Genomic DNA, 24,094 nt, shown 5'->3' with positions numbered 1-24,094 from the left:
ATCATGTATTCCATTAACCAACCTCCAGCCTAAGCCTGAGCAGTTTCCATTTTTAATCCACAAATAGATTGTCATTTCAACTGTCATGTTAAATGATCAGATTTGAAGCTTTGATTTACCTAGTATGGAATAGAAAAATGTTGTTGCAGTTGGGCTGCATCAGAGAAACTGTTCACATGGCCTGAGTTCCAAAACGCAGCTGGCTGACGATCCAGTGGCAATGAACACAGAAGTAAATGTGGAGTCATTTCCCTTATGTATTAGAAAAAATTCAAGGATATCAAACGTCTTCTTCTTTCATGATCCTACTTTTACCTGAAATTCTTGCTAAAGGATTTAGATGCCATGTGTATGAAATAATTTGCTCCGGTTCACTAGAGAACTAAAGAATAGTCCCTCATTCACCACATTTTGTGAACACATGTCCCGAGTTGAAATCAGCAGGTTATAATTCAGTTTAACAATATATGTTGACTGATGAATTTGTGCCTAAGCATCCAAAATCAAGCCATAATTTAGTAAACTAAGACCAAGGCCCATGTGGTAGGCGGGACAGAACATTTTACTGTGTATGAGGATTTACAAATCCACAGAGAACTCCCAAGGTCTTTCAAGCCAAACAGGCGAAGTGATTTAATGATGTGTGATGTCCATTCATTACAAATATCCATGTTAGCATTATCCTTACTTATATCAGAGACATATGAATTCGATGTTAATTCAGTTTACATTTGATTCTGCTGGAAAAGATTCCACGAAAGTGTTTAAAAGAAAAGCATTTTGGGGAAGATGAGAAGCCTTTGTTGGTTCAAATTCCATTGGTGCCCAAACTGCACAAAAATTTACTTAGGAGCAACAAAACTGATGCAATTCACAAAGCAGGTATGAGTATAATTTAGAGAAGTGAAGTGTCTAATTTTTTTCACATTTACTAGCATAAAATTGGAAACTTAGTTTTTGAGGAATGAAATGATATGTTTATAAAGTGGGGAAATGTTGATCAGATTTTCAGGAGGGGAGAAGTTAAAATCAAAGGAAACAGAGGAAGAGATGACAAGAATGAAGGAAGGCTGTGTCCGTGACACTGGAGAGAAAGGGCTTGTGTAAGAAGAGTTGATCTGGAGATTTACAGGCAACTAGACTAGTGGTTGAGCAGAGAAATATAAGTGATACTGAGTAATCAATGATGTCAACAATGCTTGAGACTGGAAAGGTCTGTGGTCTCAGTAATGATGAAATCACTGAGCAAGTGGGGAATCTTAAAGAAAATAAATTAAGCAATCTGCTTGCACTACATTGAACTTTAATTGGCAAGGTGTAAACTAACTCCTTAATAACCATTTCACATGAACTGTTTTTTGTTGTTGTTGTTGTTGTTGTTTTTGTGGTATGCGGGCCTCTCACTGTTGTGGCCTCTCACGTTGCGGAGCACAGGCTCCGGATGCGCAGGCTCAGTGGCCATGGCTCACGGGCCCAGCCGCTCCGCGGCATGTGGGATCTTCCCAGACCAGGGCACGAACCCGTGTCCCCTGCATCGGCAGGCAGACTCTCAACCACTGCGCCACCAGGGAAGCCCCATGAACTGGTTTTTAAACTCTATCCATTTTTACCTTGGGCTGCTTTCTAGCTTCTCATATTTTAAATTATGATTTTTTTAAATAAAAGAAAAAGATCTCTGTTTAATTTCTGTGCCATATGGGAATTTTAAAAAACAGTTGGAAGTTTCTCTGGAGTGGCCTTAAATCAGTTCATTTGGCCTTCTATAAATAACAAAGTAAGCACAACCAGGCGGAGAATAGATGGAGACACCGTCTTAAACATTTCTCTAGAAAATGATATACCTTCTGGAGTATGTGGGTTAGTTATTAGCAGTAACCAGGTGGAGAATTATACTGTCTCCCCAGGACACTAATGGGAACAAGTTCTGGGTTTTGTCTCTTGGAGTTTTTCCTGCTGAAATATGTTCTAACACAACCTGCAAGGCTGAAATTATCCTGACATTTCAGTATAAAGCAGCTAATATGCACTACTGGCTTTAATGTAATTAGGTAAACCTACCTTAATTACTGTGTTTAAGCTTTATATTCTTTGCAATATCCTGCACAACCAAACTGCCTGGAATGTCAAGGCCATTACATGCATTGAACTAGGGTTGAAGTTCAGCCTGCCAGCCTGTACCAGAAGGAGGCTTCCGGTTTTGACCTTCACAATGTGGAATGACCACCACAGATGAGAGGGCATGAAGGTTAAAAACAAACAAACAGTAAGCTGCATAGCGGTGACATTTTAGAATTGGGACACATTTTTCTTCACTTTTTCATTTCCTTCAAGAAATAGTACACCATATTTTAAGAATACAAATGACTGTTGAGCATGTATAAATAAGGTCTAAGTTATCCTAAAGTTTTTTTTTCAGAGATATAAATGCTATTACTACCACAGATATTCTTTTAATTTTGGAACGAATAGCGTATCTCATTAAGATAATCTAATGTCCTGTGAATTATGAAAAAAAAAGTCTTCTTAAGTAGTTCCATTCTCAGTAGGAAAAAGAGAAAGAGCAACTTTTCTGGCAGTTTAAAAAAAATCTATGTTAAAGTTATTCCAAAAAAAATCACTATGACAAAGATAGTTTATGTAGCACTAGATAGTGCAGTAGGCATAGAGTCTCACATTTGATTCTCTTCTATAAAATAACTTTTCTTTGATAGATTTTGGCAAAGGAAGCACTACAAATGATCCCGAAGACTCTGTAGATACCATAAGACATTATCAGAGGTCCAAGAAACACTTTGAAGAGAAAAAAAGCAGATCTTCATCTTTCATCTCCTCTATTGACGATGAACAAAAGCCTCTCTTCTCAGGAATTGTAGATTCTCCTCCAGGAATAGGGAAAGTAACTGGACTTGATCTTGAAGAAACAGTACCCACCTCAGGAAGAATTCCCATAGATAAAAGAAGTCACTCTTGCAAAGGTAATCAAGTTTCTCCAGAATCTCCTTGTCTTTCCTCAGGACTAATCACAAAATGGTGACTTCGCACAAATGAAGAACCATACCGCACATTAATCTAATCTGCAATTTTGTGATATATTTGCAAAGATCAAACCTTAGATCATCTACAAAGTGTTTTCAGGGTTCTGGAATAGTGGTCATTATTCCCAATTATAGCATAGGAGGGTCTGTGTGGCCAGGCAGACTTAACATAATGCCACATAGAACATTGTAGGAATGTCTGTTGTAGTGACTCCGTGGGGAGAGGGGATCGATGAGTATTTGAAGAGAGCAAGCCCATTGAATCTTGTATGTATCTTCTGTATCCATTCCTCACCCCCAAACCTGTTTTTTTTTATAGCATGAAAGACCAATGCAATAAAAATGCAACAAATACCAAAAAGAATTTCAGTTTACTGAGAATTATGAGAAAATGGGGAGAAATGCTCCTAAATAAAGTATGCTTTTAGATCCAACTCAGTTGAACACATTTGTTTAAAAGGGATACCCAAATATATGGGTTTTGTTGTAGAAAATATGCATGAACTGGGTAATTGTGCTTAATCAGTATATCCAGATTAGATGCTAAAGGGTGGAAAACTCAGGAAAACTTGAGGACAGTCACATGAAAGAACAATTAACTTCTCATCAGGAGCTAGATATACGGATCTTGTTAAATCTTGCTAAGTGGGTGCAAGAACAGGTACAGGCAGGCTGCTTGGGTTCCAAGTTCAACTCTGTGACTTACTCCCTTTACGTCTTTCAGTAAGTGATTTGACAGACCCCACTAAGACTCAGTTTGCACATCTTCAGAATAGGAATAATATCTTCTAACCAACTGGTCTGTTGTGATTACTAAACAAGAGAACATGCATAAATTACTTTCTCTGAGATAAAATCCCCAACTCTGCTTAGTATTTTCTCACAGCTTTTCTTTTCTAACCCTTTAATCATTGAACATATTCCTAGATATATAAAAATGTAGAGATGAAGAAGGTGTAGCAAAAAAATCAAAAGAATATAACAGAAATGAAGGAAAAATAGGATGTTCTTGACCTGGCATGATACAAAATTATGACACAGAGTAAGTAAATATTACCTGTCATTGTCACCATTATTCGAAGTGACTATATCTGACAACAAAAGTTTTATTGAATCTAGGATGTTTAGGCTTTACATTTTTCCTGAGTTACTTTCCCTATATTATCAAATCAGCTTTTGCCATGACCCCAAGTTGAAGTAAGCTAAGAATATATGCAGATTTTCTCTGGACAATCTAAAATCTTGATGAAGTGGATGAAAATAGTACCTCATTTATCAGTGGAAGAATGGAATATTAGATGTGATTACCAAACGTCCCGTTTTAGTTATTTATGAAAACGGATTCTGGGAAGTACTAAAAATTGAAACAGGTTGTATCATGGAAGGCAGAAGTTCTGAAGAACTTGCTGAACCATCCTACTATTTCCAAGAGTCAGCATAACGTGGGCCTGACATTTTTCAAAATACTTTTTGTTGTTTTCCTCTTGCGTTTTAAAGTCTCAAGTGACAAGTCGTTAATGATACATTTTGGGGATTTGATTTGACTTTATAATGACTCTCGCTGATGGTGAATTCTCATGCCCTTCATCTTATATTTTGCTTTGCCACTTCTTCCAATTATTTTTAATTAGCTATTCTACATGCACAATAAAAGATAGTATTCTAACAGATCATTTTAATATCTACCTATCTAAAATTTTAATTTTCAAAAGTTTACAATGCGATCCCTATTCAAATAAATAATTACCTTTACAATTCATAGTTAAATAGTCATGTCAATTGAATAAGCATGATTGATGTTGTTATAGAGTCTATCAGTGTGACACATGGTTAACCTGGATAATCAATACGATCAACCGATGGAGAATTCTAAAACTTTATTCACTGCAAATTTCATTCCCTAGTGATTTTCTAAGGTGAGATACTGTGCAATGTTAAAGGGTTTGAATAAGATGTAGGGTGTAGCTGGAACTGCTGCAGCTTGAGCTCCTAAATCCCCACAAATTTTAGTTTTATCATCAATGGAAATGCCACTTACATTTCTAGCATTTGTCATGCTGAATCCAACAGAGGAGCACCTTTAGACAAAACTGAAAAGAAAAAATTAAACTAAATGGACTCTGATCCTACTTAGATTGAGGTCAAAAGTTGACTGTAGGAAAATTGTGTACCCAGAGCAAAGTGAAAGTTTACTTTCTGTTCATCCATTTCTAGAAATGTGTCTTGCAACTATAGCAACATTTTCCAAGGCAACCAAGTGCAGATTTTTTCTGAGCTATATTTAGAAAGTATCTACAAGGATGTTCATTTTGATTAAGACTACTAAGCAGGATTTCCCCTTTGAACTCCTTTTTTCTTTCATATTGCTGTTAAAATAAGCTAATCACACATTACTGATTTTAATAAAAGAGTAAATTATCATCAAGGAAGACTTTACCCAATAGTTTACAGTTATTCTTTTTTGTTAAGAGAAGATTATCAGGTTTTGTTCTTGAGCACTGAAGAAAAAATAGAATCCTACATAATTTATTGCATGTGATTCACCACTGTTATTTAAAAATCAGTTTATTATATATGATTTGAGAATGAGAGCTATTAGGCATAAGTGGAAATTCTCTAAGCTTTCTCAGCACAAAACTTCTGAGCATAATATGTAACTTCCATCCTATCAGTTTTTAACTGTTCTTGTTTTATTGTCTAGCAAGAGGCTAGACAGGGAGAAACACTGGCATCATCTGACCATTAGTATGTGTGTTCTGAATATTTGTTTGGCATTAATTCTCCAAAATTGAAAACCTAGTGTACTAAGACATCATATTATTGTTTTGCCTTTTAAATAGTCACATGTCTGTGAATAATAAATCATACTTTTCAGTGAAAATCTGCTGATGTATTACTGCACTTAAAAGTTCAGCATTATCATTTTTTGATGTTCATTTTCATTTGTTGTGTTTGATTAAGTATCAAGGGTAATTATATATTGTCACTTTAAAAAGAACAAAACACCAGCCTTCCATAGTCTAAGGAAGCCTTAATCACAAAGAACTGTTCTGGAATTCATAGCAAGCTCTCTGAGGTCTGTTAGCCATTTCAATAGTACAGGGAACCCTGACCTTATATTTTTCTAATACTGTCTTTGGATATGCTAATCCCTTTGTTAGAGCTTCACCCATCTGAAGCCGAAATTGTAGGCACCTCAGTGGATATGTCTGTGTATTCAGTGATAAAAGTATAGTGACAGAAAAACCATGAAGAAAAGATATAGAAATTGTGTCTGCTGCTGGAGGATAGGAGGTGCTTTTGAGCTATCTGACTGTACTTTTGGAGAAACCGTAGGAAGGAAGTCCTACAAATCCTGTTCCTTGTTTCTAGAATCATAGCTAACCCTCCCCAAATCAGTTACTTTCTATCCAATTTTTAAAATAGCCAAGGATATAAATTCCTTAATTTTACATACTTTTGTCAGTGTTGAATCATAACTACTTGTCCAAAGGGGGAAAAAAAAGGCTTTCTATCAAAGCAAAATCACTTTTTGTTATTCAAGTCTATTTCCACGTAAAAATGAAGACCAGTTCTAGACAGTATTTTCCTCCCACCAGCCCTCCCAGTGAGGAAAAGATGCTCCTTCTTTATCTCTGAAATAAACTCCCAACTCCACTGGTATTTTTTCCTGGGTTTTATTTCCCAGCCTTTTAATCATTCTAAGTACTTCTCTATATGCGTGAAATGTAGAGGGGAAGAAAGCGTAGCAAAAGCCATCAAACGTTTATGGCAGGACTGAGAGGGAAAGTAAGATATTATATTTGCCCTCAAATATTGACAACTTGCAAATACAGATTGTAGGAGAAACGGTAAATTAAATGAGGCTCAGAAAATGAATCTCCGTGAGGAAAATGATTAAAACCTTGCTAGACTGAATTCTTCAAGGGCAGGGCCTATGTTTTCTTCATCTCTAACTCCCCCACGTTTAGCAGAGTGTCTGGAACATAACAGACATGAGGACCATCTGAAAAGTGGACTTGAACAGATAAACAATATGTTTTAAAGTATAGCAGCATAAAAATATTCTAAATAGAAGAGTCCCCAGAAAAAATATTGGAAATTAATGAACAGAATACGTTAAAGGACAGTGCAGAAGGAGATACAAGGAAACATAAAAACATGAAATAATGTCATAGGACTAGAGACTTTAGGACTCTTCCCATCTTTAATGGCTCATGGTTCCTTGGCTCTACTTTGAGTTGGGTTGGCCTAAGGGAATCCCTCTGAACATCCTCACTTCCCCATGGCTGTCTCTTCTTGAGCCCCCTCTGAATCATGAAGTATGCACATTATTCTGGGTGAAAGAGCCCTAACATCTTCAACCTGAGGTGCGGCAGTACATACAAATGGTGCTGTTTCTTCCCAAATGTAAAAGCACAACGTCATTGCTCTCTAACCGGAGCTCGGGGTTGACCATCCATGTTTTCCTCTTAGCACAAAATAGAAAGAAGACAAAATTGTATTCAAGACTCATAACTGGCTGTATGTTTTTATTTGTATGGAAATGGGTGTGGGAAGTGGCAGACAGGATCGGGGTGGATGAGACTCAGCTACCAACTGGTTGTGGCCCCTGGACAGGTCCCTGAGTCACTCTGGTTCTCTGTCTTCCCGTTAAACTCCAAGATCCCTTCCTGCTTGTATTGCGGATGTCTCTGGAGCTACCAATGGGCACCCAAAGAAGTTGACATCCATCTTGCCGTTTCCCACAGATATCGCTGACACCAGAAGCTGGGAAAGAGAGACTGCCGGAACTCAGGCTGATGAGTCTAGTCCCTCAGCGCTTCCGCGAGCTGCCTGGGGCATCTCTGAAACCGAAAGTGACCTCGCCTACGGAGAAGTGGAGCAAAGATTAGATCTGCTCCAAGAACAGCTTAACAGGTATAAGCAATAGCTAGGCAAAGGGAAAACATAATCCAAGCCCTTAGCTGGGTCTAGCCTTACTCTTTGTAAATAGCAAATTCGTCCTACCATAGATGGCATGTACACTTCTTTATACACTTACTTATTTAAAAGAAGACTACAAGTTGACAGAATTATTAATCTGTTTTTCAAAGAGCATTTACTTAGAACGCTTCACACTTTTGGCAGCATGAATCCTATTTTTTCTTTACTTGTCATAAAATTAGTATATATCATCAGCATTGGCTGCCTAAGAAACCTTTTTTATCCCCTCAAAATAATTCATATTTAGTTTGTTGACTAACACCCTTCCTCTTTCAATCCTCCTTTTGCACTTTTTGGCTGTTCATGGTAACTTAGTTATGTGGTATGGTATTTTTTTAAGAATATTGACAAAATGATTTAAACATTTAGTTTTTCAGCCAACTTGTCAAAAATGTGATTGAGTTAAGAACCCAGATCCTCTCCATTTTCCCTCCATCTTTGATCTCTAACCTTTTAAGATAAAGAAGAAATTTTGGTTTTAGGAAGGATGGAACCCCTTAACCCAAATCTACATGGATTCCTTAAAATTAAACTGATCAATGACATTCAGGGAAAAAAAAATAGATGTATAAGCATGATATTGCTTTAGTTGTGTTACATGTGGAAAGTGACCTCGATTCAAGGTAGTTTCCAGGACATCACTGGGCAAGGTATTCCAGTAGTCACAGACCGAAAACTGCATGGATTAAACTAAAATGGTCAAATCACAGGATTTACTAAATCCATTTAAAACACGCAGTGAGTGATGAGGGGCTCCAGATGGGGTAATTAACACATTTCTAATAAGTGCAATCCTGGTAAAAGAACCATACAACCTGTATCCTGATTTATGCAATTATATATATATATATATACCTCATCAGCCTTCCAGGCTGAAGGTGTGGTTATGAGGACCAGAGTTTAGGTTTGCACAAAAGGGGTCCACAGATAAAAATAATTCCCCAGTGCCAATGACACACTTGCTCTATCACAGACATGTAAGGCCAAGTACACCTGGCCACAGCTGTGGCATTTCAGTTAGCCTGCCGAACAGCCATGTGTTTTATTGGTCTTTATAGGTAAAAAACGTGAGGCGTCAGAAGGAGATTATACTGTGTGTGTGTCACCAGTGGGTGACCAAACTTGGGGGTGGCGGTCATCTACCCAGAGGTGACAGGAGAATAATTTGTTCTTTCCATCTCCTTCCATGTATAAGCCATGCTCTGGTTTGTTACATCATATTTCGATTCTATCTTTGGGATGTCTTGCAGGTTGCTACCATGCTGTGTGTATTTAATGCATCTTATGAATTCTGCCAATGTGTAACAAGCTACTTGCTTTCTTGTTCTCTATACTTACCACATTCTATGAGTTTTGTTTATACTACATAAGCTAGCTATCTATGCTTAATTTTTCTTCTGTGTTTCATCAATGCTGCTTGTAGTTTTATCGCTTTTTTAAATCTTTATGCCCGAATTGAACAGTGTCAGACAATACAGTAAACATAAACATGTATGCACACACACATACATTACCATGAAAGATGAATTAGCAATTAAAGCAGACAAAAGGAATCAGAAAACCTACAAATTTGTAAATTGAAATAAATTTGTATGCCTTAATTCAAACAGAAGTATGACAATACTATATGAATTAAAGATTTAATTTTGTATTTTTTGTTTTCATGCAATTTAATCAAAGTTTAAAAGTTAAAAAACTGAGGTCTATATCCCATTCTCAAGTGCCAAATGAAAGTCTTGTAAAATTGAAACTTATCTGAGAAAATTAAAACAAACTATCATTTACTTAGAGTCAGTAATTCCTAATTAAGGTTTAAGAACTTGACACGATCATACTTATTGCTCAGAGAAGCATATTTAGTTAATTAGTACATTTACTATCTCTCCCTGCTATTTATACCAAGCTACATTGATCTTTTAGCCATAACATATGTCAAAATATACACTGTACACACAAAAGAATTGATAAAAGGGTGATCTCTGAACTTTAACTTCCTTGATTCCTGCCCATTCCTTTATTGTGAAACATATGGTATGCATTCAATTCCTGGAGTAAATGGGAAAATTACTGAATGAATGCATTAATGACAGGGACAGCAGTGATTTCTTCAGCATGATACTCGCACAGCACTTGCAATTGGTTAGCCTAGATAAAGTCGTAACTCTTCTACTTAACTACTAATAGGATGACTAGGTCAGGTCATTTAAATTTCTCCAGCCTCAGTTTCTTTCTTTGACCTATACTGACCTGCATTACTGTTGTAAAGACTAAGGTAATACATGTGGAGAGTGTATATGCTACAAAATAGAAAGTGCTGTGATTAGGTAAAATATGATTATTTTTTCTGGCTGCATCTGGTCTTCGATTCAGTGCACGGGCTTCTCTCTAGTTGTGGCATGCGGGTTTTCTCTCTCTAGTTGTGGCATGAGGGCTCCAGGGCGTGTGGGCTCAGTAGTTGTGGCGCATGGGCTTACTTGCCCCGCAGCATGTGGGATCTTAATCGCCCGACCAGGGATCGAACCCATGTCCCCTGCATTGGAAGGCGGATTCTTTACCACTGGACCACCAGGGAAGCCCCAGTAAAATATGATTAACAATGAACTTAACTTCTATTATTGATGTTTGTCTGAGTATGTTCTCTTGCTTTTCATATGTTTCTGTGTTTCCTGATTTGGACCTTTCTTCTGGATGAAAATTGAGATTTTTAAGGTTCCCTTGTTGCCTCATCATGGATACCAATCATTGCTGCTAGTGTAAATCAAAGATTACTGAAAATACTTGCCTTTAATGTGTCCTGGGGCTGAAAGTGTAAACTTTTAAGGGCATATACATCCAGGACCCATTTGGCTAGTAACCATACTTTAATACTAATAATTCTTATTACTTTATTACATTAGTTTTAGAATGAATTTTTTATGATACTTTTTTTCACAGCCAAACCGCAACTAAATCTTTTTTGACATGTCCTAGCATCTGTATGTTTTTTAACATAATTATTTTCTTTGACTAACTTCTTCCTATTTAGCTCTGAAATTGTCACAAACATTTTATTGCCTGACTCACCTTAGCCTCTTTTGGGTTTAAAATCCAAAACATTGCATTTTTACTGCACTGCCATCTCCAAGAACCTCTTACCTCCAGTTTACTCTAGAAGGCAAAAGTATAGAAAACACGTTTGAAAAGGGGAGCTCAATTTAGACTTCAACTTTGCAGGGTAAGAATCCTGGGACTCTTTCTAGAGTTGGGTCTGCTCTGTTTAGCCTCAGTATTCTGTTCAAATGTAGTAGAACTGTGAATTCTATCCCATTTGTTTCACCCAAATACACACATTAAGTACACAGTGCAATAAAAACAAATATAAATGGTCCATCTTGAATCGTCCTGGCCGCTGCTGCTTTTCTGCTTTAATGGCCAATTAAACTATATGCAGGGTTAAAAGTTTACCTGAGAAATGTTCTTACGTATTTATGTATTATGCCTACAGATATACCTATATCGGGAAATCACTAATTGTTGATCCTAAAGCAGTGCTTCTCAAACTTTAATGTGCTTTCGAATCACCTGGGGATCTTGTTAAAAGGTAGATTCTAAGTCTAGGTCTGGAATCGGCAGAGATTCCACATTCTAACAAGCTCCCAGATTTGACCATGCTTTGCATAGCGAGGCCCTAGAGGATGTAAAAGCTTTCAGTGAGGATTCCATCCCTTGCAGAACTCTGTGCCTGGTACCCTGTGGGTCTTTGCATAAGTGAATGAACACATTCATTTTATGCAGCTGTATAGCTATGCTGATGTAGGGGAAGAAAAATAAATTTTCCTCTACCTTTCTGCGTTCTTGGCTGAAACCCCTATAATAAAAGACAGATTAATAAGAAAAAAACAAACATAAATTTATTAACTTGTGTACCTCACGTACACATGGGAGATACTCAAGGGAAAATTAGTAACTCCCTGAGGTGTCTTAGAACTGAAGATTAAATACCATCTTAATAGGGAAAGGGGCTGGGGGATGTAGGTCTCTTAGAGGAGAATGAATGATCATTAGGAAGGTGAATGGGTCCTTAGAAGAATAGATGGGAGGTATGACAGTTTGTGACAAAGTTTGTCTCAGTGTGATGCCTCTTCTGTGACAAAAGTCGATCTTCCCTGGTTGTTGAAACTCCCAGGGAGGGGATTTATGACAACTGAGTTCCTTCTGGAAGATCTGCCTTTAGGCAGATAAGGGAAGTTCAGAGAAAGCTTTTCCCCACACTTGCTGTTCTCCAAGTGGCTACAGCTCAAAAGAATCAATATGCCAAAGTGGCTTGTTTTGGAGTGGCATATGCCTTCACTGACAAAAAAAAAAGTTATAAAATTGAGTTATTCTTTTCTGTTTTAAAGACAAAGCTGGACTTTTTCTAAATTCTCTGTAATTCTTCCAGAGTAGAGCAGATTACTTGTGTCATTAGACGAGTCCATTCCAATTAAGCTGATAGACCCTAGCCATGAAACATGAAAATACAACCTATGCATGGTAAAGAAATTCCTCACGAAAGCTCTTCTTTGTTGAATGTTTTGGTCTGTTTGGGCTGCTATAACAAAAATACAATAGACTGGGTGGTTTATAAACAACAGATATTTATTTCTCAGTTCTGCAGACTGGAAAATTCAAGATCAAACTGCTGGGAGATTTAGTATCTACTGAGAGCCAGCTTCCTGGTTCATAGACGGCTGACTTCTCACTCTGTCCTCACATGGTAGAAGAAGGAAGGGAGCTCTTTGGGGCTCTGGTTTATGAGGCACTAATGCCATTCATGAGGGCTCTACCCTCATGACCTAATTAAATCCCACAGGCCACACCTCTTAATACCATCACATGGGGGGTTAGGATTTCACCATTAGCATTTCAACATAAACATTGAATCCATTGCATTGAACTACCCAAAATATCAGATTACTGGTTAATAAAACCAAACTAAGGTTTGGTTCAAAGTCACTGCAGGAAGAGAGACCACCACCTGGACAGAGTCTGAAGTGTTATCTCAGAAGGGGAAGTAAGAAGTAGGATATTTATAGGATTTTGGAGCCTGGGCCTTTCAAGGTGGGAAACTGAGTGGATCTGGGCAAAGTTCATAATATAATGGTTCAGAATTGATGGACACAGTGAAATGAGGACCTTGAAGCAAGTATGGATAAATAAAATTTGTTTGATTAAGCAAGTTTATTTGTTCAAAAGAGCGGATTGCAGTCTCCAGTGAGTTAATCTATAGAAATTTCCTGAAGGAGTAAAGTTATTTATTCCCTTAGACTTATTTTTCCCAGGCAGAGTTTTCCTGGAACAACTAAGTCATGTTGACAGAGGTTGTCTGCTGTCTTAGCTAAGTCATGTTGACACAGTCTTGTTCTCACCCTGCACCAGCATGTGATGGTCTTGTGTTCGGGAATCCCACTCATGGTAGCCTGTTGCTATTACACACTTCCAATAGGTTTTTCCCTCATCGACACTATTCAAATAGATAGAATCTGAGACAGAGATCCTGTTTCTTGGAGACCCCTGCTGTTTGACAAAGGTTTTGTGAGGACTCAAAATCGTTATCATAATTTTTGACTCTCTATTGTGTCTTGAATCCCATTTGTTGATGAAGCTTTCATTATTCCACTCCCCACGCCCAAAGCCTTTTACATGTAATGTGTAAGCCACTCCCTAAATATTCAATGCTGTTAATGATGGGATAAATTCATACAGAAATATTTACAATGGATGTAGAATTTTCCTTGGGGGCTCAGAGGAGAGAGAAATTAATTCTGAATAAGGGAAGATTTGGGGGTGCAGATAAAAATTTGTGCTGTACCTTGAAGTGTGAAAGAAAAAATTGATGCATAATAAAATAACGAGTCTCCTCTGTTTAGCTGGCACCATAAAAATATTAGATCAGAACAATGGGTAACAAATAGATACATAAACTAGTTGATAATTCAAATTTTCTTTTTCAGTGTGTGGTTTTGACATTTGCAAGGCACAATCATGTATAATTTATAGCTATTTGTTTAGAAGACGCTAAGCTATATGGCTATATATACCAAATATAGAAAACCTGCACAAATCATGTGTTATCATGATTCTCAGAAGGAAGGTTTGTAGTGTCAATGTTAAAAACTAAAAGGAAAAAAATGATTTTTTCTCATGTTGTCCAGGTTTATTCTCTTCTCTCTCAAATCAAAGGCTAAGTTCTCTCCACTTTGAATTTCACAAATGCAGCATGTATGTAACTGAGCAAAATAAGTCTATGATTTTAAATTTTTGGTAAGATTTACCTTTTCCTTGTATTTTTCATTGAAACAAAATAGTAAGCACAAATAAGTAAAGAGTTAAAAGAAAAGTTTTCTAAAGAGGCATATGGTCCAAATTTTCTGTTCTTATACCCACAAAATCCTTTTTTAATACTGTTAACACATGCAAAGGAGGGGAATCAGATCCATTGTATTTTGCTATCTTTCCCTTGAATTTTAATTTAAAGTGAGAATGAAATTAACAGGCCAGTAGGCTACTTGTGAGCTTTAGGGATAAAAAATGATCAGACTGGTATTTTGCAAACCAGATGGGTTACAGAAGCAAGTGAACTTTTATGTTTGGTCTGTTTCTTAATTACCAAAGGTTCCAAACTGTAGATGGGAAAGGAATTTAGCATTTGACAGTACTTAACATTAAGGAAAGAATACAATGAATGATATACAATATTTGATGTTTATAGGAGAGAGGTAAAGTAAAATATAGATAATATAAATTTGGAACACATAAGAAATTATCCACTTGTTGCAGCTATAAGAGAAATGTGCTATGAAATCTTTTTAAACAATAAATAAAATATTCACAAGAAACTGACCAAAACCTGATAAAAAGCACAGAGAATGACTGATTAAAAATGGATTCTGAATGCGTTTTACATTTTGAAATCTATAAAGCTTAATTGTAAAAATGCAATACAATGTACACTGTGAAAATGTAGCCTCTTCAGTCAGCTGTTTCTTTGTTAAGATCAACGAACAGGAAAGCAACGATCTTTATCAGAGCCATTAGTGGGATATAGAAAGTGAGCATCTCCGTGCTCCCTCTCCTGTCCTTCTTGTTTAAAGCAGGGCCGTAATTCTGTTCTTTGGTGTTGCTGCAATTTTCTCAAATGCTTTGCAATCCTGGACAGTTTTAGGACTGTCTTCCCCCATTTCTGTCTGTCCTGCAGACTTGAATCCCAAATGACTGCAGACGTCCAGACCATCTTACAGCTGCTGCAGAAACAAACCACTGTGGTCCCCCCAGCCTACAGTATGGTAACTACAGGAACAGAGTATCAGAGACCCGTCATCCACCTGATGAGAACCAGTCATCCGGTAGCATCCATCAAGACGGATCGAAGTTTCAGTCCTTCCTCACAAGTGAGTATAGATAGCATATAACCAAGAGTGTCTCTCCAAGTGTGTTTCCAGGGACCACCTGAATCAGAATCACCTGGGCTGCAGTGGAAAATACAGATTCTCATCCCCATCTCTGTTTTTCCTCAACTAGAACATCTGGGAATGAGCCCTGTAATCTCCATCTTAAACAAGCTCCCCAACCCCGACCTTCACCCCCGATTCTTTTGCTCATTTAAACTTTGGGAACAATGGACCTAGAAGAATGATCTTAAAACACTAGTATTTTTTTTTTTTTAAAGAAAAAGCTTTTTTTCAAATATCAATCTACTTAAGTTTATACATGGTAGAGCTTTGAAAGCTAAGGATTAGCCCTGGGTCCAAAAAATGCTTCAAAAAAAGGTTTGTAATTTGCTCTAGTGACAAGAGGCACCCTTGAGCAGGGTCTCAGGAAGGAAGGGGCAGAGAAATAGCAGCAATAACAAGCAATAGCAAGACCTGAGATCCAAGTGTAATCAGACTAGTAACCACATCTGTGCCCCGCCCATCACCAGTGAGCTCTAAACTTTTCTCACCTTGGCGATGGTAAGAGGAATGTTAGTGTCCTTATCTTTCCTCTGAAGTCCTGTGAGGAACCCTTTGAATTATGTTAATAGGAAAAGTCCAACTCCTTTGGAATTCTATTTTGGGAATCATTCTTAATTACTTAAACACTGTGGCCAAACTGGACCTAAGAACAATGATTTAAATAAGAATTTACAGAACTATCTTGTAAAAACTTTTTTAGAAGTTTGGGAATTGAGTGCAGAATGCTCTGGGGAATGAAACTATATTAATAGCACGAGGTAATGTGACTGAAGGAAAATAATGCAATTTTTCTAAAATATGAAAGCATAATTTATCTCGCGTTTTGAATGGCTGGGAAACATGCAAAACCATGTACTTTGTTTTTTGCTTTCAGTGGATTTAGATAATATTTTCTGCCAAGGGATGGGTGATTTTCCTTCCTTTCTTTTTTCTTTCTCCTTGTTCTCCAAATGTACTCACCCAATGACCCACCTTTTTGATCCCAGTTTTGTTGGGAATTTTGAATTAAAACTCATCTGGAAAACTCAATGTGAAATATTGTGTTTAAAATAATAATAATAATCTGATATGGCTTCGAAGTAAAATTAAAGATCTTGGAATGGTTATATAGGATTATCTACACTGATACCTGACCTTCAGTATCTTGACCCACCTTTGAGAGGGAAAGATTGGTTAATACCACTAATCAAATACAGATTTACGGAAAAAGAAAACATGTTTAGATTTCATGAGTGTCATTTTAGAAATACATCCAAATGAATTATAAAAGCATGTTTTCTTCTCTTTTCTTTCTATCAGTGTCCTGAATTTCTAGACCTTGAAAAATCTAAACTTAAATCCAAAGAACCCCTCTCAAGTGGGGTGCATCTGAACACAGCTTCGGAAGACAACTTGACTTCACTTTTAAAACAAGACAGTGATCTCTCTTTAGAGCTTCACCCCCCGAGGCAAAGAAAAACTTGCCTTCATCCAATTAGGCATCCTTCTTTGACAGATTCATCCCTAAGCACTGTAGGAATCTTGGGTCTTCATAGGCATGTTTCTGATCCTGGTCTTCCGGGGAAATAATCATTTTGTACTATTTATTCCACATACAATGTAAGTGCTTTTAATGGCTGATTTCCTTTTTTGTATTTAAATCCTCTCTACTTGACTCAGGGGCTCACAAGTTACCATTATATGCAAAAGTACTGTATATTTTCCTAAATTGAAGCTTGTAAGGTAAAATTGAGCAGTTAGGATGTAAATATATCTATGAACTCTTTTGTTCCAAATGTTAAAACTGCCAGCATCTCAAGGCACCTCATTTTTTATTTTTATTTTTTAAATCATGTGCATGTTAGGAAACTCCAATTTCTCTTGCATGGAGACTCCTAGTTACTGCTTTTACTAAACCCATACTTTGTTACGAAAATGCCTTCCAAGCAAATAAGAAAGCAAAGGATAAAATTGTTCATGGATGCAACTCAGATGATCCTCAACTCATGGAAGTTCAAGGGGGAGATAGGGAACCTTGTCACTTTTGAGGACAGATACCCTTCTGGATTGAGATGTTCATAGTAAATTACATTCATTCCTGCACGCTAAAAAATATATAGTTTTAGAGTTATAAATCTCTGACAGTAGAGGAAACCGTCTCCAAATACATGAATATAGGCCAGCTTTAATGAGGACAAAAAGGCCTTTCTATTTAAAATTCTGTCTCTAACTGAATTCACAAACTCCCTAAAATATTTTCCACTGGCATGTTTCCTTGAATGCTCAGAAACAAGTTTCTCTAATTTTTCTTTTTCTTTGGTGGCGGGGGTGGGGTGGGAGGGATTCTTCTTCAGAACTGCTAAAGTGCTACAGACGCAAACTGATATCCACAGCTTTCTTCTGACTTATATTTTAGGGCAATCCTGAATTTGATCAAAAGAGTTTATTGACGCACATTGTTTTCTTCCCCCCAAAACGTACAATTTTAGTGGATTTGTGTGGCGAAACTAGCTTCCATGAAGTATATGCCGTGCTATGGCTTTCTAATCCTGGCTGTAAAAGAACAACGTGCATTTACCTACGTATAAAGAAAATGCACAAACCAGCAGAAAAATTTAATTTTATTTGGTTACTCAAATACATTTGCTAATCAAAGATTAAATGAAAATCTATCCTGTATGGATTGGACTCCAGAATATCAGAATATACCATGGAATATATTTTAATATATTCGACTGTTAGATTATTTTGGGGGAGTGGTGGTATATGCCTCTCATAAAATCAGGGTACAGAAAAATTGCAAGCTAATTTAAGATTCTGATTAGTCAAATTCTAGTTGAGAAATTTTATTTTTCAATTCATTTGAATACAATTTTTAACTTATTATAGACTGGCCCATTGTATCCTCTCCTTCTGAACAAAATTGTGAAAATCCTTCAAAGTTTCTTTATCCTTTACTAATTTTTATACTCACATATATTTTTAAAGAGACATTATATCTGTATACATTATTAAATGGATTAATATCTATCCCTCCAGGATAGAAATATAATCTATTGACTTACTTTTACCTTTGACACTAGAATATTAGTTTCAGATACAAGCAATTTATTTAAATTTACAAAAAACTTTGCACTACTTAAAATATGATTAAAGCGACCTTAAATTACTCCATATATGTTTTTTAATGGTTCCATAAATTGCTAATCTGTAGGGGGATGCGATCTGTAGGCACAGGCATGTTCTTATCCCTGCTAAATTTGTGCAGACAAAAACATTAACGATCAAGTACACATGACAGAATGACCAGTCAATTCAATAGAAGTATAATAATTCTAACCAGCTTTCCAAACCATTTGGTGTTATGCAGATAGAAATTTAGGGACTAACCAATGCTTTCTTTTCCTCATTCAACAAACTTTTATGGGTACCTAGCAGGGAAGAGAGAAATGGCTGCCTCTGATTCAGAGGACAACTTAGGGATTTTACTTCCATATTTAGGCAGATCTTTGCAGCTGCAACAAGTTTTGTAAGGATTGTCAGTCCACGCTCCAGAGAAATTCAGAATGAATTCACCAGAGGATGTTCATTTGTAGAAGGAGAGGATTTGGCAGGTGAGGAATTTAGATCTGATTGTTTGATTAGTGAACGCTTCAGCTGCAACATTTGGTATGACATGCATAAAATTCAGCCTTCCACACATAGTCTCTATACTTCTTTATAAAAACTAAGCACGAAGAAATAGGAAGATGGGGACGGGTGTGCAAGCATCCAGATTGTTTAAATTCTAGTATAACCTAAACCTTTTTTGTTCTTAATTCCTCAACATAAAAGAATTGCTTGATAAAATCTCAGAGAGTTGGACAGGATTAGGAAGGCCCATTCCTACAGGATATTAGCTTTAAAAGAGCCCAAGCAGTATAAAGATGTGGTGAGTCAGGCATAAAAGTCAGAAGACTTAGTAGCTACAATGACTTAAACCAAAGGAATTATCTTAATTTACAAGATTCATCCTCTTGTCCTAGCTGAATATCTATCTAATGCCTGAAGTCACTGTCACTTTCCCCATGGGCGGTAGCAAAAACAGTCTGAGCCCTCCATCTTGGGACCCTGCTGAGAGCCAGGTCTCACTGCTGTAGGTTTAACAGCAGTATAGCAACCGCTCTCCTTCTAGGTAATTAAAAGCACTAACATAATGCTTTTTGCCTTCCACCTAAAAATAATATTAATATTTATATTAATATAAATATTGATATTTAAAATAATATATAATATTAATATTTAGGTCTCCAGGCCTAAATAAAATGACATCTAATATCTAAAGTTTATTTGGGTTAGATGTTTTCTGATGGTATTATTTGCTAGGCAGAGATCTGAAAGAATTATCAGATCTTATCCTCCTATAGAGGAGTCCCATACTCTTAATTAGTTGAGAAAACCAGGAATGAAAAACGCTGAAGCAATGTCCTTGTAGGGTTTTTAAATAATCACTCATTCAGCAAACGTGGGAAGGTAGGGGCACATCTGGGACAGTACAGTTTCTTAAGTCTATTATAATGGGTTGGTCATCAGAGTTGAACTTTCTGACTCTTCTAGTCAGAACGTAAGGAAACCGAATCAGGCCATAGTAGAATTTGGTGTCAGGTTTAATGTGTGTATGAGGGTTTAATGTATGTTACTCACAAGGTCCTTTTGGAGGTTGATCTTTAGCAGTGGTTCTCAAATACTTAAAAGAACAAAGTCCTAATACAAATGTTATTTTAAAATCCCATCATATATTATCTAAGGAAAAAATTGATCACCTGATCTGCCTATCTAAAATAAGAATTATTAACAATAGTATCTTTCCTCTGAATGCCTTTCATGGTTAAAAAAAGGAATCTGGTAGAACTAGTTACTAAAAGTGAATTGGAGTTTTTCAAATGGGTTATCCATGGTTAAAACCAAAAGTAGATCAATTATTTAAGTGGATTTCTAACTGTAAATTAAAATGTTTATAAATTACAAAAAAAATTTAAATGTTATTCGATTTCTAATCACATTTTTTGCAGTAAAACAAATGTGTCTATCATGTGAGTTCAAAGAGGCACCTGAAAGACAGGATGATGATATCCTTAAGGGCGGCCCTCGAATTAGCTGCACTAGCTCCAACTACCTGGGAACTTGTTAGAAACATATTTTGGGGCATCACCCATACCTATTAAATCAGAAGCTTTGGGGGTGGGGCCAGTAATCACATTATAACAAGCCCTTCTCCATACGATTCTGATTCTGATGCACGTGAACACTTTGAGAATCACCCATGCAGGGTTCTGTGGTCAGACCAACTTGGGTCTCAGCATGAGTTCTTCCATTAATAGCTGTGTGACCCTGAGCAAGTTAATTAACCTCCCTGAGTCTTTTTCCAGAGATAATGGTACCTGCCCTGAAGACACCTGAGGAGGAAATGAGATAACATATAGGAAAGTGCCTGGCACATGGTAGGTGCTCAAAAATGCTAGATTCTTTGGCTCTCATCCAGGAACATAACATTATGTTCAATCAGGAAAACAAACAATTTTCCACAATTTAGCTTTTGCACAACGTGCAATGTCTCCAACTAAATAGCTGTTACCGAGACTAAAGTTTTCGATTCAGAAAAACTCAAGTGTAGCTATTGGTGTCTCTCTCCTAATTGTATTTTGCACTATTAGGTTTATAGCTTTAAAGTAATACTATTCACAATAATAATTGTGAGACTATGAATCTCATCTTTACAAACATCTCTACTCTGAGTGATGTTAAATGCCAAGTGGGCAAAGATGATCTGCTGAATTCAGTATAACTAGAATGTATTCCGTGAAGACTGGCTCACTAAGGAAGCCTCTTTACATCCATGATAGTTCCCAAATGGATATTTAAAAATAATTTTCAAAGTACAATTTTGGAAGAAAATAGTGTTTTTTCAGAAAATAGAATTTCACAGTTGTAATGGCTCTTTTCAGGCATCTAGGCCCACCCTCATGGCACAGACATTACATTACACAGACGTAGCCTGCCTAAGCTCTAGCGTGCAGTGGTAGCAACGGCAAGAGACTCAGTGTGGTAAGCCTGAATTCAGATCCTACCTCCTCTACTCACTGTCAAGACAGACCCTCAGTGAGCCCCAGTATCCAAAACTATAAAAATGAGACAACATCTTAAATATCTTGAAGGGGTGTTGAGGGGTCTCTGAAATATATTTGCAGAAGTGCTTTGTAAACCACAAGGCACCGTAAAACTATAAGATCATCGTGTGACTTATGCATCATCACAAAGGTGGTGGTCTTGTGGTACCAGTGCAGTAGCACTACTTGTCTTCTAAAAACCTTTCAGTGCTCTTTCCCCTGCCTGACACTGCCTGCATTTAACCTTTATGACAAAAATCTATAAGGTGTTTCTCACACAACTCTCAAAGATGCATCTGGTCAGAGGAGAACGCCAGCATTAGGGAAGCTTCCTCTGCCATAGCACCCCAATATTTGTCAAATATTACATTTGTCCAAGATCCATAAAATTACATTTACATTGCAATTGTTTTCTAGGTATGCAATAGCGTCCCCTTCTCCCTCACCTGTTTTCATTTAAAGGTGTTTTTCTTGTGGTTCTCGTTAACTTACTATGCAGTGATGTCAACCTTTTAAAAACTAAATGGATTGTGTTTTTAAATGCTTTATAAAGCATTAGGTATTGTGAGTGATCAGTGCCCAAGCTTACAATAATTCATTACATGCTCTTGTGGTACAAATACACTTTAAGAATATGCAATACACAAAAGACATGAATTATTAATAACTATTAATAATTGACAGCATAAAAGAAATTATTACAAGGCTTATGTAAACTATTAAATGGGGGTTGAGAGAGATGTCTAAAATTTATTTAAAACTGACACATTATTACTATGAATAGAATAACACATCTCGAGGAATGCAATGTTAAGAACACAGAACCATAAAACTGACCAATTGCATTGTTCTTCCAATCATAATCCAACTTTTAAGTGAGAATACCAAGAATTAATACAGAAATGCTCCCAATAAAATATTTTTATTTTGAGAAGTGGCAATATTAACATGGTTATTCTTGAAAAGCTAGTATCAAAACCCAGATGAATTACTGAATTGCAGTCATGACATCTGTGACTTACATTAATTCATTTATATTTTGAGAGACACAAAATAATTTAGCACAGCTGTGGTTTTAAAGTACTATATGTCTTACCTATGTTCTTTGTACTTCCACTGTCTGTATATTAATGGTGTTTTTAAGTTGAAAATAATCCAATAATCACAACTGTTAACATTTAAACTGTATTTTTTAATACTGACAATATATTGTTTGAGTATTTGAGAAAATTCCACACAATTCCATCATTCTTATGTTATTTAGGTGTAAAATTCAAAGATCAGTAATCTTATAATTAACTCCTCCAAAGAGCCTCATCAAAATGGCCCTGTAATTACAATAGCACTGAAATAATATGGTACTCTTTTTCCAAATATTAAGGAAATAGGATAAAAATATTGGGGGATCCCTAGTTTTTAATCTCCTAGGCACCTGCCAATTTTAATTAAAGGCATATTACCTATTTTTAGCTGAAATTTGTGTTCTATACTTTTGTTAGGAATATGTATACCAGAATGTTTGCCAGTTAAAAAATAATACATTTCAAACAGTAATGTGTGTAATTACTTGAAAACGTCAGTCATCTGATATAAAGAAGCTCGCTCACATTGGTTAAGTAGTAGTACTTTGGAATGCTTTAAACATAATGAAACAATCTACCAAAACACGTATATTTCCTAGTCTTTATGCACATAGCGTAGCATGAAATCATGATGCTTTTGAAATACTCTGTGCAGAAATATTTATTTTTTAGCAAATATTTTCTTCAAAGATTGGTATGTGATATTGACAGTGTAATCTACTTGCACAACTAGTTTTGCAATAACCTTCCACAAATAACTGTAAATAAGAAAACTGTAAATTTCATGTAAAAATGGTTGCAAATTTTTGGTAGCTAAAAGTGTACAAGTTGTATTGAAAATATAGTATATATACATAATTTAAGAATGAAGCATATAATTTCTGATCTATTTATACATGAAAATTCAAGAATTTGTAAAAGAAATTATTTTGGGGAAAAAGAAAGTAAATCTCATTAGCTACTTAGGATACTTTTATTAGAGAAGCCAACTCTTTCCAACATTTTGCTAGGTACAGTGATAGATACAGGCATGGTGGTGCTGATGTATTTCACAAAATCACATAATTGTAACAGTGCTACAGTTTTACTGAGTTCCACTGAGGCGCTAGTAAGCTGGACTGAGTGGTAAAAAGCATTAGATCTCAAATTAAAGAAACATAAAAACACTGCACTTTTTGCCTCTTGAGAACACAACAGTAACTTACTAAAACATTTATTGTTTGATTATTTAAAATTTTTGATGGCTAATCAGGCTTTAATTTACATGTGAGACAAAGTTTTTCATAATGTATGCTTGATACATATTTTTCATCTAGAATGAAAACACTGGGATATTATTTTCATTTGCCTAAGTTTCATACATTCTTAATTCTTCCCCTGGAATCATTTATCTA

The 24,094-nt window shown here is 36.3% G+C and overlaps 1 protein-coding gene across 1 annotated transcript in view; it reads left to right on the top strand.

Moving 5' to 3' along the window:
* The window catches only part of KCNH7 (potassium voltage-gated channel subfamily H member 7), a 453,303-nt gene extending 435,873 nt beyond the window's left edge, over positions 1-17,430 (top strand). The window contains exons 12-15 of the mRNA XM_079924588.1: positions 2,712-2,975; positions 7,787-7,955; positions 15,238-15,430; positions 16,793-17,430. Coding sequence (XP_079780714.1) covers positions 2,712-2,975; positions 7,787-7,955; positions 15,238-15,430; positions 16,793-17,062 — 896 coding nt within the window. The 3' untranslated portion in view covers positions 17,063-17,430. The remainder of the gene's footprint in view (positions 1-2,711; positions 2,976-7,786; positions 7,956-15,237; positions 15,431-16,792) is intronic.
* Positions 17,431-24,094: the final 6,664 nt, after the last annotated feature.

Source organism: Stenella coeruleoalba (genome assembly GCF_951394435.1).
Source record: "Stenella coeruleoalba genome assembly, chromosome: 6".
Lineage (NCBI taxonomy): Eukaryota > Metazoa > Chordata > Mammalia > Artiodactyla > Delphinidae > Stenella > Stenella coeruleoalba.
This window is presented reverse-complemented; position numbering and strand designations above follow the sequence as displayed.